At 36.7% G+C, this 16,051-nt stretch overlaps 2 protein-coding genes across 2 annotated transcripts; both read right to left on the reverse strand.

Moving 5' to 3' along the window:
• Positions 1–623: 623 nt before the first annotated feature.
• trappc6bl (trafficking protein particle complex subunit 6B, like) lies at positions 624–5,532 on the reverse strand. The gene is made up of 7 exons (XM_084418680.1): positions 5,418–5,532; positions 4,590–4,681; positions 4,387–4,454; positions 3,972–4,089; positions 1,379–1,462; positions 1,168–1,261; positions 624–951 (listed from the first exon to the last, which is right to left on the reverse strand). Exons 2-7 carry the CDS (start codon positions 4,677–4,679, stop codon positions 920–922), a joined length of 486 nt encoding a protein of 161 aa, XP_084274806.1. The 5' UTR covers positions 4,680–4,681; positions 5,418–5,532; the 3' UTR covers positions 624–919.
• Positions 5,533–7,377: 1,845 nt separating this feature from the next.
• LOC311296927 (uncharacterized protein) lies at positions 7,378–12,972 on the reverse strand. Its single transcript, XM_084418928.1, has 4 exons — positions 12,753–12,972; positions 11,029–11,479; positions 9,050–9,328; positions 7,378–8,403 (listed from the first exon to the last, which is right to left on the reverse strand). The coding sequence occupies exons 2-4, from the start codon at positions 11,438–11,440 to the stop codon at positions 7,934–7,936; spliced, it is 1,161 nt and encodes a 386-aa protein (XP_084275054.1). The 5' UTR covers positions 11,441–11,479; positions 12,753–12,972; the 3' UTR covers positions 7,378–7,933.
• Positions 12,973–16,051: the final 3,079 nt, after the last annotated feature.

Below are 16,051 nucleotides of genomic sequence, written 5' to 3' on the forward strand. Positions count from 1 at the left end.
ATAGTATTTCCTAAGTAAATTTAAAGTCATTTTCTTTACTATTATTTAAATGCCACGTTGGTGGATTGAAGCATTAATCTCTTTTGAAAATGTGGGTAACTTTTGGGTAGTGCTATGAAACAGATATTATAGGGTGTCAGACAAATGGATGGATGTTTATTGTTATATTGCATTCATTCTTTTTGGACATTTATTCAAATCCATCATTCATTCAAAAAAGCAATTTTTTTTATCCTTCATTTATTTGATATTTATTTGAAATATTTTTGAGCTTTCGCTCTGGATGACATTCATCTGACTGACAAAGGTTGCCCTCTTCTGGTGAAATCAAAAATCTTTTTTTTTTTTACTTCACCAGTAAGATATAACTGTTACATTCCCAAACATTAAACATATTTCTAAACTAAAAAGAGCAGTATTTCTTCAAATAAATAATCAGATGTGTCATTACTAAATAACAGATTTAGATCACTGTATGGAGAAATAATTTACATTTACAATAAAACAGTAGAAAAGCATCTAACATTTTTTACATCCAAGTTTTTTTTAATGTCTTATCAAACCTAAGTAAAATGGCCAAAATATGTTAAGTGACCTGAATCTGATATACAGTATAATGTGTAATAATTCAGAAGTTACAAAATGTCACATTTATGAAAATACGCTTCCATTATTATCTGTTTCAGTCATTTAGTTTGCATTAAGAAGTGTTGAAGTATTCAGAATATTTCCAAACACGTCAAGACTGTATTTAAAGTGAAAAAAATATGTATAGAAATGCGTGGGAACTGTCTCACTGAAATATAACTTGAAACTGCTTTATATCAAAAATAATGTTGTAAACATCTATGTCCAACTAATTCACACTGACAAAGTTTTAAATGAAGAAACATTCGTGTTCACGGCTCATTAGTCCATCCTAGAGTTTCTGAATTACAACTTGGAATTTACCTATAAAGAACAGAAAAATGATTTACAAAGGCAGTGAAGACAGTTGCAGTCTCAGTAACAGTGTCAAGTCACACTTTATCATACTTGTCATTAAAGAACCATTCAAATAGTATAACCAAATGTATTATAATTATTTATCTGTTTGTTTAATCATTCATATATTTAGTTACTAAGAGTTAAAATGGTGAGGGATATATAAGGTTAGCATAGACTTACATGATGGCATTGAAGAGACCTCTGCGGTCACTACACCCTCCAAGCCCAGGTTAGAGAGAGCGCCCCGAATCATCCCACAGGAAAAGGCCAAGTACTGCAGAGAGGACATGTAGGTCTATTTATATTTCACTTCTTATGGTTTAAAAATATAGACAAAATAAATGTCAGAAGAATATGATATAGTATGAATGAGCCTAATTATCATTCTCACTTTTGGGGCCTCCTCAAGGTATTGCTTTCCACTGGAGAACTGAGTAAGTAGTGAAAATTTATTATCCTGTAAGACATATGTGCCCTAGAACAAAGCCAGAGAAAAGAAATTACAATAATGCTACATGTGTTGCCACATATTAAAATGCCCCTATTATGCTATGTTAAAGGTTACCAATTTTGTTTTGGAGTCTCCAACAATAGGTTTACATCCTTTTAAGGTCAAAAGACACTTTGATTTTCTCTTCATTTTGGAGAATCTACTCTGCTCTGATTGGTCAGATGGCTCAGTCTGGGGTACAAACGGTGCGCAACGTTTTGCTACGGTTTCCGGGTTGAACGTCATGTTTCCTGGAAACGGCGTGCACCGATGTGCAACGGGGTTTGAGATACGTTTTGTCTTGTTTGGTGGGTGTGTCAGAACTGCAGTCCAATCAGCAGCAACATGTATATAAAGCACGTGGTATTAAAGTGAACTCGCACAATGGGTTCAAGGAAAGTAATTTACAAATGTGTTCGGTGCAGCTCGGTATACGCAACAACTGAGGATATTAGAAGACATGTTTGTCGTAAGTTTTATTGTAAAAATATAGGATATCAACATAATGATGTAGTTGTTTATATTTTCAGCTTCATTGCAAGTGCATGACATTTGGTATAGAAATAAACAATGGTAATTAAGTGCTTTTCCTAAAAATGATAAAGAAAATACAGGGTATTAAAACAGTATGAACTACAAATAAAGTCAGTATGTGAAGCTAAATAGATGTGTTTTAGTCTGAATTAGGTAAGATGTGTGCTTCCATTTCAGTTTCCACAAATCCCTTCACTCGATTGGGATGTTCTCTTTTGTTCTGGGCGGCAAGTGCAGTAACTGTAACATCGGGCATATTTTGTAGTATTAAACACATATTTATACCGACTTCATCAGGCTCAGAAAATTCTTCACAAAGAACACAAAGAATGGCCTTCTCAGCTGCCATAGTTGCAACTCTTGCGTCATCAGAACAATGTGTTCAACGCATCACCGTTTCTGTTTAAAAAACGTTGTGCAACGTTTTGTCGGGGCTGAACGCAGCCCTGTTGTGATTGGTCTAATCTACTCTGATTGGTCAGATGGCTTAGTCTTTTGTGATTGGTCTACTCTGCTCTGATTGGTCAGATGGCTTAGTCTGTTGTGATTGGTCTACTCTGCTCTGATTGGTCAGATGGCCCTGTCTGTTGTGATTTGTCTACTCTGCTCTGATTGGTCAGATGGCCCGGTCTGTTGTGATTTGTCTACTCTGCTCTGATTGGTCAGATGGCCCGGTCTGTTGTGATTGGTCTACTCTGCTGATTGGTCAGATGGCTCAGTCTGTTGTGATTGGTCTTCTCTGCTCTGATTGGTCAGATAACTCAGTCTGTTGTGAGTGGTCTATCTCTCACAACGTGTGTCAGAAACAAAACGCCCATTACCATATCTGAATTTCAGCTCTTCCTCAACACTTGATACACAGTGATACAAACAGTAATGATGAAGTCGGTTTTACTGTATCAATTCGTGCCATCGATCAATTCAATTCTTTAGATGTCCATGCAAAGTGGATTTGCTTTGGCAGCATTAAAAACAGTCTCTTCTCCACATGTTGAGGACACAAACCAAACAAAGTACTGTAGCATTGTTTACAGGCAGTCAATGAAGACCATAGGCTGGCATTATGCAAATTTGTTACAAAACTACGTAGGTTTGTGCAGGAAGTAAGACTGGAATTACTGACGACTCGTTTCAGGCAGTTCAGAATCAATACTTTATTTTTAGAGACTTTAGGTGCGTTCCATTCGACCGTAAGTGGACTGCGAAGTGGACTCCACATGGTATTCCGCCATCTTAAGTGAGATTCCAATCCGAAGGGAGCGAACATGTTCAGTTCGAAGGGCACTGCGCACGGCATAGGGAATAAGGGAACATCGATACATCACTTCACAGGAAGTGGAGAGCAATCCTCACCCAACTGTCATTTCGCGCACCACGTCATCACCAGTCAGAACGGTCATAACTAACGAGTTTACGTATGTGTGTAAGTATTCATACATTTCGCATGGTTATACAAATGACAGTATTTTTAACGGTTATTGTTGTGAATATTACATATACTATTTTTGATGATTATAATTTACCTCAGTGAATGCAGCCAGCTTAGCTTGTGAAGTAAAGTGATTTTATTTTAGGTAGTTGTAAAATAGTGCAATATAATTGTAAATATATAATATAATAACAAAAATTTAAATATGAATGTAGTCCTATATATATTTATGTCATATCATAATCTGCGCGACCCCGTGGTTGACTATCTTTGATGACGTTTGCAGGGCGTTTCAAATGAGCGGTTATTGTCAGTGAAGTCCACTTCAACTGATACACCGTGCTCAGGGAGTAGGGGAGCAGTGAACACTGCGTATGGACCCTGTCGAATGGAACGCACCTAATGACTCCCTTTATCATGCTCTTTTGCAGCTTTGCAGACCTTTTATCTTCACAAACAGCTAAATTACACACTACATGAAAGGTAATATCATAATAGGGGCACTTTAAATACATAATTGAACCTTCAGACCTGATGGTTAGTCCTCAAGTTGTCGATTTGTTTTTTGAAGACGGTGGTCCAGAAGTCTTTACAGAGGAACTTCATAACGTCCAGGTCATCTTTGAAGCTGGGGCAGTCTTTTGTAAACCTTCTCAAAAACATATGCAAAATCATGCCATTATTAGATTTATAAACTCTGGATTAAAAAAAATAATAATAAAATAATACAATGTAGTGCACTTTATTGTACAGTATGTGTACTTACAGTGTACTTACCCAAGAAAGTACTGGGTAAACATGGGTTACGGTTAGATTTAGGGGTTGGTTCAGGGTTAGTACCTAGTTATTGCACTATAATAAGTACATAGCTTGTACATGGGGAACAGGACAGAAAATAAAGTGCTACCACAACGTGTATAACACACAACTCTGTACATCAGAATACCTTTCAATCAGTCCTTGTCCAACTCTGAAGCCCATTGCCTCTAGAGTAGATACACACGTCACTCTCTCCTTAACAAAGCAAATCAGAGCATGATACAAATGCAAAAGACAAAATGCTATAACAAATCATCATTAAAGCAAAGGGAAAAAAAAATATGATATGTGCAGTCTGGACATTTTGTCGACTGCAATGTAAGATGGTACCCTATCAATGTCCTCCCGGGTCGCATGCTCCTTGTACACGTGAGAAACAATCTCCATGTGGAGGAATTCAAACAGAGCGTCATCTGCCATATCTGAAAGAGAACATCCATGGAAAGGTCCTCAAACATCTGGAAACACTCTTATAGAAAAACAGCCATTTCTGGGTTTAACCCATTCAGGCCCACAGGCAAACTTTTTCCACCTGAGAATATTTTTTTAAACGACTAGAGATGGTTTAAAAACAGCTGGCATAGAAGTATACAATCTCAGAAATAGTTTTTGACAACTTGCTGGATAATGTGTCACGTGTGGATGTTTAATGGGAGAAATAGGGGGTCTGTGGACGAAAAGAAACCCAGTAAAAATAAGATTAAACTAAATAAATAAATAAATAAATAAATAGATCAAATTCACAAATAATACATCTACTGTAACAGAACAGTGCTATAGTGAGTAGAAAAAACTACTATAAAATAGATTTAACATATTTGTCATATACATTTTAATAGTATAAACTTGTATACATAACGTTATACATTAGACCTTTACAGAAGCTGTCTTCAATGCATGTTGTTTATGTGAATTAATTAAATGATGTATGTCATCAATACCGATGTCTGCAAGCTTACTGCTAAAAGTCTGCTTTATACATAAAGCTAAAAATCCTAAAAATGCATAAAATGCTCATAATCTGCATGTTTAAGGTAAAGACAGCTGCTCAGCTAGCTAATGTTACTGCACCTCAACAATAGAGCTGTAAACGTGCTCAACCTATTGACGATAAATATGATATGGCATTAACATAAACACACGTTTTAAAGTACTTACTCCTTGCACGTATCTTCAGTAATCAAATAAAAATACATTTATGAAAAACACCCCCCAGATGCACAAAACCCGTCTTCAGTTCTTCAGTATAGTATCGCTGATACTGACAACCAATACTGCCACCTGCTGTTATGGAGAACAACGATCCGACATCCGCGCTCACTCATTAAATAACCTACATCATATTACAATTTAATACTAGCTCACAATATTACCGTTAAATACATTAAATAAATGCAGCCTTGGTGAGCATAAGAGGCTTCTTTCAAAAACATAAAGACATCGTAATGAACAGCGTATATATATATATATATATATATATATATATATATATATATATATATATATATATATATATATATATATATATATATATATATATATATATATAGGTGAATTGCCCTAATGTGGGACACCTAAGGTCTAGTGTTTGTAAGTCCCCCATAAATACATGAATGACAGTGAAACTATGGGTTAGACAAAGCTGTGGTGTCATATGATCAAAATCACATGACCTATCAAATGTCCAATCATATTTGAGGGTGGAGCAATCATCAAACAGGACGAGGCACCTTGTGTGAAGACCATCCAAAGGCCAGTGACATAGAGTTTTAACCAGTTTGATATTAAGGAGTTAAATACATTTTAAACAAAGCAGTCCTGCTACTTTTTAGTCTAATATGCTTATGAAATGTTTGTCCATCAAAAAATAGTGTAACTTTGTGTGTATAAAATATATATTTAATATTTGTATCAAATTTCCTAGTGTCCCACATTAGGAAATGTGGTTTCCAAATCCGGGACAGTATGATCAACCTAATGTGGGACAGTACTTAAATGAGTCAAAAATGTGTGAAATGTATTTCAGATCACAATGGCAAATATGAGAAAGACAGGGACAGATTGTCAGATGCAGAAAGAGAGACAGAAACAGGGAAAGGATAAGAGAAAGAAACGTATTCAGTGGAAGCAGGACAGGATGAAAGGAGCCATAGAGGAGTATAGGCAGATTGTTGAGGATGGTGGGGTCCCTCAGCTGAGACTGTTGGCCAGGGCATGGAATGTCCCTAAATCAACTCTCCAGTGAATCTAAAACAAAATAAGATTTTACTATTCTACATGTATCAATGTGATTTTTGGTCTTTTATCATAGATTTTTCAGTGTCCCACATTGGGGACACAACTGTCCCACATTAGGAAGATGCAGATTTTCTCAGACAACTTGCAATAAGAGCACTAATATGTGTATAATTTCTCTTATGAATGGGTTATCTGAATTTTCTCTTTTGATTTGATTAGGACACATCCTGGGTGTTTTAAAATGGTATTGGGTGTGGATTTAATGTTTTGGTTACACATCGCAATATGTCACAAAAGTCTAAAGTGCAAAAAATGTCCCACATTAGGGCAATTCACCCTATATCTATATCTATATATAGCATTTACCTATTTATTTAATAAATAGATCTTGTAATATATAATTTTAAAGCAACCTAATGATACATTTGTTACATATTATGTATTAGTTTATTATATAACTAATAAATAAGATATAACAAATTTATCATTAGGCTTTTTTTTTTTTTTTTGATTAGGTTGTTTTACTAATTAATGCCAAAATATCTCCCAATTATAGTCAATTTCAAAAGCTACGTAAAATAAGTTGCTCTACACTTAAGTACAATTAAATGTGGATTTTTTTTTTTTTTTACTACCACATTAGTATGTTTTTAGCCAGACACTTTGACTTTTGGGCAATTTTTCTGGCACAAAACCCATACTTGAACGTAAATTTGACTTCTCAGTACCCTGATGTACACTAGTGAGAAAGATCTGATTTCTTTGTTTCTAATTTCTAATGTTTCATTAGAAATGTTTCTAATGTTTCATTTCTAATGCCAGTGCCATTACAACTAATCCAACCCTGATTTAATTTGCATGTGAAAAATATGATGACACATTTCAGTGAAATATTACTTTATAATAAGAGGCAAGCAGTTATTGAAAGTAACAGACTTATAAGTTCATACTAAACCACATATGAGTTGACATTAGACATAACATACACTCTTTTGTTAAAATCAGTCTTAAAGTGTGTCCCAAACATAATTGAAAGAAATGCATACTTTTGCACATCTTGACACTTACCAATGACCTTTTTTTTCTCGGATAATGCAAGATGATTACAGACATAAAGCTACCTTGGTCCGAACTGCAATTTCAAAAGTTACTTACCATCTAAGATTCACATTGAGTGTTAGTTCGCAAACAAACCAAAGTAAATAAATAATAGCAATAAGTCTATTGTTCTATCTCTCCAAAGTGTTACTGATTAAAACATCAGAGCACTGAATATAATACTTTCCTATGAAACAAAAAAAATAAAAAAAAATAATGCACATGTTGATGTTTCAGATATTGCATCAGACAAGCAACATCCTGAAACATCTACAGGACAAAAGACTTGTGGCGGTGTTCCTACCGAATGCATAACGTCCCAATTACATGAACATCACTCAATCGTGCTTACACAATCCATTCTGCACAACAGCGTTCTTGGTTGAGGATGAAATCTCTAAAGAAGGTGGGCTAGAAGTGCTTTCTTTGCACCCCTTCATGGTTTGAGAAGTCTCGATGTTACTGCCCGATTGAGAAGGTGACCTTTTGTGGACTTCCACGAGAGAGACCTTCCAAGGAGAAGCTGTTGGTTCGATTTTGGGCATGAGGAACATGGGACATGGCTCAAGAGTCTGCGTTTGAGCTTCATGCACGTTCGGACTAACTGAAGAGTCCGTCTCCGGGGATTCGAGCTTGGGTTGGTGGTTCCTGGTGAAATTGGAGAGCTGCTCCAGGACCTGGATCTGGCGGTCCATCATTCCCAGCATGCTGCAGTGGAAGGCTCTCTGCTCGGCCAGCTGTTCTCCAAGCCGGTGGTTCAGGATGGTGAGCTGCTGGAGGATGAGGCTGCTGGTCTCCTCAGAAGTTCCTGCTCGGATGAAACAAGAAAAACTGTGACTCATGAGGTCATTAGGGGTGTGTTCACACTTGGCATGCTTGGTTCGATTAAAACAAACCCTGGTGTGATTGTTCTGCTAGTGCTGTTCATTTGAATAAGTGTGAACGCTGCCATCCAAAAAGGTGGGTCTCGGTCTGCTTCCAAACGAACTCTGGTGCGGTTCAACTGAAATATGAACGCAACACGGACCAAAGGCACGTCTCCTCGAAGCAGCTCTTCGTTTGTGTGTGTGACGGAGGGATTCCTACTGCTGTTTTGACTCCTTTACACATTTTATAAGCTCTTCACGAGTTCTCAGCTGTTTAAAATACCATTATATGCAGGCTACGCACATAAGACGAGCGCAGATATCGCAGCACACAGCCTTGTTTTGGATGTTCGGTAAGTTCCGTCACGAAATATACGTAATAAAAGTCGACCAATCAGGTTGTGAACATAACCCTATGCCTTCAGGTTCGGTATCTTTAGGTTCGGTGTTAAAATGCCAATGTGAATGCTAAGCGAACCAGGACTAAATGTTTTTTTGTTTTTTTTGGTTAGGACCAAATGAACCAAACTACAAGTGTGAACACACCCTTAGTTTGTTGTACCACACAGAATTGAACCAGCATGTCACCTGGGAAATCGTCGTGGCCGCAGTCGGCGGCGTCTCTTGTACTTTCTGTACTGTTGGGAGTGCACAGGGATGGTGGCTCGGTCTTCACTGCATAGAGGTATTCTCCTGACAAGCCCAGGGTCATAACTTCATCTGGTCCTACAGCCCAGCTTGGAGGCTCAGAACCAGCCATGTCATCTGGATTCAGGCTCTCGTCAACATCAGGTTCAAGTTTAGACATGCTCTCAGGATCACAGTTCGGGATTAAGCCTTCAGGGATTACACCTTCAGGCCAAGGACCTGAAACCGGAGACAAACAGGACCAATCCTCATCTCGTACAGTTATCACAATTAAAATGGACACAATTATAAGGAGCAACTCTAGAGAGACTCCGATGACATTTAAAGCGATACTCTGCCCAAAAATGAATAAAGGTTTGGAACAACATGAAGGTGAGACAGTAAATAATGTCATTTTTGGTTGAAATATCAAACCTGTATCAAAGTCCGTGTGCAAACGGGAAGTATACTCGATACGATACTGTTGCAAACTACAAAAATGTGAATTTGTGAAAACGGTGACGTCATGTGCATGTGTATTATGTGTTCAGTATATAGGCGCATAGTGTTTCTTTACAAAGTGACATCGCCATCTACTGGCCTTGTATGAATAATACAGTGTTTTTAGTTGTTTTTGTGGATTCATTTGACCACGTTGTTGTCTGTATGCGAAAAACGCAAAGGAAAAAAATATATTTTTAGAACACGGTTGACATGTAAACGTACCCTTGGTGTTATTCCAGAAACAGGGTTGGGAAATGCTAGTCTAATTATTGCCCTGAAAACAAGGCAATAATACCAAGAACCTGATCAAATTAAAGGAATAGTTCACCCAAAAATGAAAATTCTGTCATCATTTACTCCCCCTCATGTTGTTCCAAACCTGTATGACTTTCATTCCTCTGCAGAACACAAAAGAAGATATTCTGATTCTGAAGAATGTTGTCAACCAAAGAGTTTTGGCCAACTTCCATTATATGGACACAAAGACATTTCTCAAGATAACTTCTTTTATGTTCCGCATAAGAAAGAAAGTCATGTGGATTTGTAATGAGGATGAATAACATGAGGATGAATAAATGATAACAGAATTGTCTTTTTTTGGGACAACTCTCCCTTTAATATATTGTATAAGACCATAATTCTCAATTGGCAGGTCATGAAGTACAAATAATAAAAAGTAACTAACCATATAATTGTGCAAAATTACTATAAATGATTAGGCATCAACTTATAATTGGGAGCATAAAACAGTTCTCATATCTCTTTTATGGCGTCAAAGGATGCATGTTAAGGCTGTGAGGAGGTGTGACATGCCGCCATGCATAACAACTATGAACAAACCTGGATAAAGTAAGAAAATACGACTGGGTGGCCACATGTTCTGAGGTAAAAATGTAATAGTTTACCCAAAACTGAATATTCTGTCATCATTTATACACCAAAACACAGGTGACTTTATTTCTTCTGTGAAACTCTTTTTGTGTTCCACATACAGGCTCTTTCGACTACAAAGAAAGTAAACTGGGAAATATGCTAATTTGATACCAATGATGTCAAACCTGGTGCAACAAGTCTTGATGGACCATATTTAAAAATATTTGAACATGAATGGGATTATCAGTGAATAACAACTTGCACCTCACACAAAATGGCATGACTTTAGAAGATTTGGAATAGAGTGAACTAATCATAAGGACCACTTTTGTGGCGTTTTCATTGAGCCTGACAGCATCCAATTACGTCCTCACATTCACTGTAAGGAGAAGAGCAGCATCAACATTCAGCATCCCATTCTAACATTAGTGTTCCACAAAACAAAGGTCTGGAATGGCATGAGGGTGATTAAAGGACAGAATTTTCATTTTTGGATTAACTATTCCTTTGCATATAGACAAATAAACTGCAAGTCATGCAAAAAAGGTAATGGGCAGCAGTACTGTCTGTGTGGTCATCCAGGTCTGCGAGTGACCGTCCGAGAAGGTCGTGACCATCTGTGAGGTTGTCCTCCCTGCTTCCCGTCTTTGGTCTGCGCACCAACATGTGATCCAGCATATGAAAGTAGCGGAAAGACTCGACGGCAGAGAGGCGTGCAGCTGGACTTCGGTAGCTGGCCAGTTTGATCTTACGGTACTTATGTTTAAGGCTCTTCCAGCGGTTACGGATCTGGGTAACGGTGAAGTGGATGCCCCGCTTTGCCAGACTCAGACGGAGGCGTCGGAAGAGGGATTCGTTGCGCTGGCGCTTCTTGTCCAGCTCGTGGACCAGACCCATCTGCTCTATGAGGGCCAGCATGGCAAACGTGTCCGGTTCTGTCCACCACTTGTTGGGCTTCTTCTCATTCAGGTTCATGGTGTCCTTCCTGTTTGAGGCCCCTAAACATGCAACCCACTTCAGAAAGAGGGCAGATTAAAAAACTCGTTCAGATGATCTAACTCTCATTAGAGAGTAAAATGTATTTAAAAAGTGTATCATAAATGTATCATATCAAATGTATCATAAATTTAAAATGCATTTAAAAAGCATCACCATGAAATCAAAATGGACAGTTCTTGTTATTTATGGAATATTGTAGTATTTTTTTTATAAATGATTTATTCCTTTGACATCAGTATTTATTTATTTTAATTCATGTGCCCTCATAATCTTTAATCAAAAAAGATGAAAGACTCCCTCATGCAACAACATCTCTTCTCTTCTCTTCTTTGATGATGTTTACTGGCGAGAGGGCGACATATAATTTCAAAATATAAAACATGGAAACATTATGACGTAAAATTAATAAGAAATATTTTAGTATAAGGGGAAGTTCACACATAATGCACTGAACTGCTTTTTTTTTTTTCAATGTTAATGTTTCATTTATCATTGTGTTTGCCATTTCGCGTATGGTGTTCCAAAACCGTGGCACTTTAAATTTAAAAAATAAAAATAAAAAGCTCAATTTAAAAATAAAAAAACGTGTCTAGAAACCTTGCGTTTTAATGTGAGAATGGCCCATTAGTAGTTACAAATTTTTTTGACACTGACCATGTAAAGCCTTTCGTAAAAAGGGGAGCGTACCAAATACTCAAATCGGCATGAAACAGAAATTGCAATCGCATTTTTGGGTCTATTGTGATGTATATCTGAGTGAAACGACTTCTCAAAAGAGAGATAAAAATGTAGAGCGGAACTTAATTTTATCTATTGAAAATGTATTCGATTGTCGTTTGAAAATTGCTACAATCTCATGTGAGTGACAGGATGCTGGAGGGGAGGGATTATAATTGTCCCGCCCCCATGCCGGTGCACACCTCATAGATTATGAGGGCACATGAATAAAAAATAAAAAAAGATAATAATAAAATAATGACGTGCACAAGTAAGTCAATTATAATAAACTCGTGTGTTCCATAAACAAACAAGCATTGTCCATTTTTATTTCATAAGATATTATTAAATTTGTTTAAATATAGATTTTTTTTCTATTAAAAACTTGTGTCAATCATAACATTTGTAAAGGGGAAAAAACAATTATTCATTTTGACTAGTGGTCTCAGATATTTGGACCTCAATGCAAGTCATTATTGAACGTTATACATAATTAGATCTAGTCATTATTAAAACAAGTGAAATTCAGTATAAACCTCAACAGCAATAAGCATTCCCAGTCTACACAGACCTGTTAAGTTGTAGGCCTCCTGCACATACTGTAATGCAGAAGGGATTCATCGAAAACGCCTCCGCATCGACCGAAACGCGGTAATTTGGCGAAATGACAGGCTGCGTAAAAACATTTAGACGGTTGTTGATTGTGAAATATTTTGAATGGTATCAAGACACTGAGAACATCTGTTTACTTCATACTGTGCCTTTTCCCTCTTGGTTTCTCATAGAAATAGAACCAGCGGGTAGAATGACCATTAGCATGAAACATGAAATCTGACAGAGGCAGACATTAGCGGTCCGAATGATGTTTCCAATTAATCAGATACGATAGTTGTACAATTATTATGACCCTTCATTGTGTATTTTTGATTGAACGCCATTTAAAAATAACAATTGTCGTTTTTCTAATGTTAATTATTGTCCAGAACGTTACTTGTGTTGGTCATCCAGCCGGTGTTGTCATGTGATAATTGTTACTTTTCACAGCGCTGATTAGGATGGACCAATGACAGTCGTTTGTGAATATTTGATAATGAGTTTTGTAAATAGTCGAGTACAGATTGTTATGGTGGATTTTTGTTTTGTCTGTCATATAGGAATCTGTGGACTGAATATAATTTCATGATTATACATTTAGGTGTACAAATGCCCACCATAAGATATAACAAACCCTGAGATTTGGATGGGGCACAATGATCTATTCTGCTTTCTGGGCCATCAAGCGCCCCCTCTTGGAAGTATTCTACTTTGATTGAAAACAGTAACCTTTAGCTTTGCTTTGCAGTGCGATTTCTGCTGCTCCCGCTTGTGGTTGAAGAATATTACATTGTGACCTCGTTACTGCCACCTTGTGTATCGGAGTAGTGTTGATATTCTCATAGAGGTTCAACATAAAAAATGTCAAAAAAGGCTAAATTTGCAAACCAGTCATTCTCTAATGACAATAAGTGGGAAAGTCACTGAATGGAAACATTTAAAAATTACTATACACCAACCATACTACACATACTTTTATAAAGATCCATTACTTAAAAGTATAGTTCAGCCAAAAAATGAAAAATCTGTCATCATTTACTCACCCTCATGCTGTTCCAAACAAAGACTTTTGTTCATCTTCAAAGCATAAATGAAGATATTTTTAATTGGAGAGCTTTCTTTCCCTCCACTGACAGTCTACGCCAGTGTTTCCCAACCTTTTTTCAGTCATTTTTGAAATGATATGTGGCACCCTACACTAGTGTTGTCACGATACTACTTTGATACTATACCTTGAAATGTATCAATTTTCAATACCACAGGGAAGAACTGCCGTATAGGCCTACTGTCATCTAGATATTTTTAATATTATAAAAAAAATGTGTCCATCCATTTAAAGTCTAGGAAATCATAAATTTCATCTGAAGAGATCACTTTACATGATGACATATTTAATTAAGGCTTTAATTCATATATAAACATTGCTCAATTACCATTGCAAATGTTTACTCACCTAAATGTTTGCTCACTCAGTTTATTCGTGTTTTTATATTGGGATAATTTTGTTATAATTGCACAAGATAGCTTGTTTTTAATATATTATATGTAATAATTTCACAGTTAATCTCCAAAGTAATGTAGAAACAACATAAATACAGTATATTTCAAATAATTGTTTAATGGCATTTTTTTATGAATAAGTGTTATTTGATTCTGATGTCACTGCTGCACGTGGATCCCACACACGTCCCATTTTCTCACAACTCTTAACGTTCATTTAAGACTTTATTTAACTAATTTAAGACTGCTCTCATGAGGCTACTCAAAGCGAAAGCTCGAAAGAGATATCGATTCTGGCGCGCATCGTCCTGTGCGTCGTGTGTGTCAGCATCACAGACAGCGCATTCTTTTTTGTATTTTCTCGCTTGCATGGTTTAAAATGGTGCATGGTGCCGTGGCACCCCGGTTGGGAAACGCTGGTCTACGCAACTTTGAAGCTTCAAAAAGTTCAGAAAGAGATCATAAAACTAATCCATATTAATTGAGCAGTTTAGTCCAAATTTTCTAAAGATACACGATCACTTCATGAACAGATTGCATTTAGACTTTTATTCACATATACATTGATCAGCGAAACATAAACAGAAGCTCAACCGAACCAGCTTGAAGTGCGAGAACAACCTCATTGGTTCTTGCTGAAGCTCAAACGTGCTGCGTAATACAAGAATGAACCTCATTGGTTCTCACACATCAAGCAAACATGCTTGAGCTTATGTTTACCACAACTGATTTGTGCGTTGATGAAAGTTTAAATGTGAATACAATTCTAAATTCAATCTGTTCATCATAAGTGATCGTGTATCTTCAGAAAATTTGGACCAAACTGCTCAATTAATATGGATTAGTTTTATGATCTCTTTATGAATTTTCGTAGCTGTCGATGGAGGGACAGAAATCTCTCCGATTTTAATACAAATATCTTACTTTGTTTTCAGAAGATGAATGAAAGACTTATGGGTTTGGAACGACATGAGGGTATGTCTGTCATGGAATGACAATTAATGACAGAATTTTCATTTTTGGGTAAACTAACCCTTTCAGTAATGAGTATGTATGCTGTGCACCAGGGGCATCCCTAGTCCCTTTTTAGGAGGCCTTCTTCAACCCACCTAAAAAATTGTGATTAGCTCCATAATCTGTTCACAGATTCATGATCACCTCAGTCCCCTTTATTCGGCGGCTCCTCCCTGTCTTTTAGTCAGTGTGTCAGCATGTTCTTCAGTCTGCAGCAGCAGCAGATGACAAGGTGTACTTTTATTGATAGATTATCATGGCACCTACATCTCTGCAGTTTTTTGTTATAAATATAGTTTACATAATGTGATGCTGGAGCAATATAACACAGTTTCCCATCCACTGTAAAGTTTTCTCTGTGTTCACACCCCTCATCACACTACAGTTGTAAAAGTAACATGAAGACACTTTAGAATTTTTTTATATTTTTTTATTTGAAATAAAACGTGTTGTTGTGGATGTGGCATTAGATTATCGTGCACAGAAATTATTAAAGACAGTCACACTGTAAATCTGAACAACATTTGTGAATCTAAGATGATTTGACAAAAGATTTCAAGACAATAAATCATGAAAATAATTTTTTCAGTCAATGCACTGATTTAAACTGCTTATCACAGTGAATGACAGGGACAGAAAAACATCATGTGGAGTTATTTTGTGACCCAGCAGCTGATTGTGGCATACGTACATTTATTAGAGTAAAGGGATCTGTGGTTTTTGATGTCACTCTGAATTATAGAAGGTAAATGACAAATTGAT

The sequence above is a fragment of the Rutilus rutilus genome (genome assembly GCF_951802725.1).
Source record: "Rutilus rutilus genome assembly, chromosome: 9".
NCBI lineage: Eukaryota > Metazoa > Chordata > Actinopteri > Cypriniformes > Leuciscidae > Rutilus > Rutilus rutilus.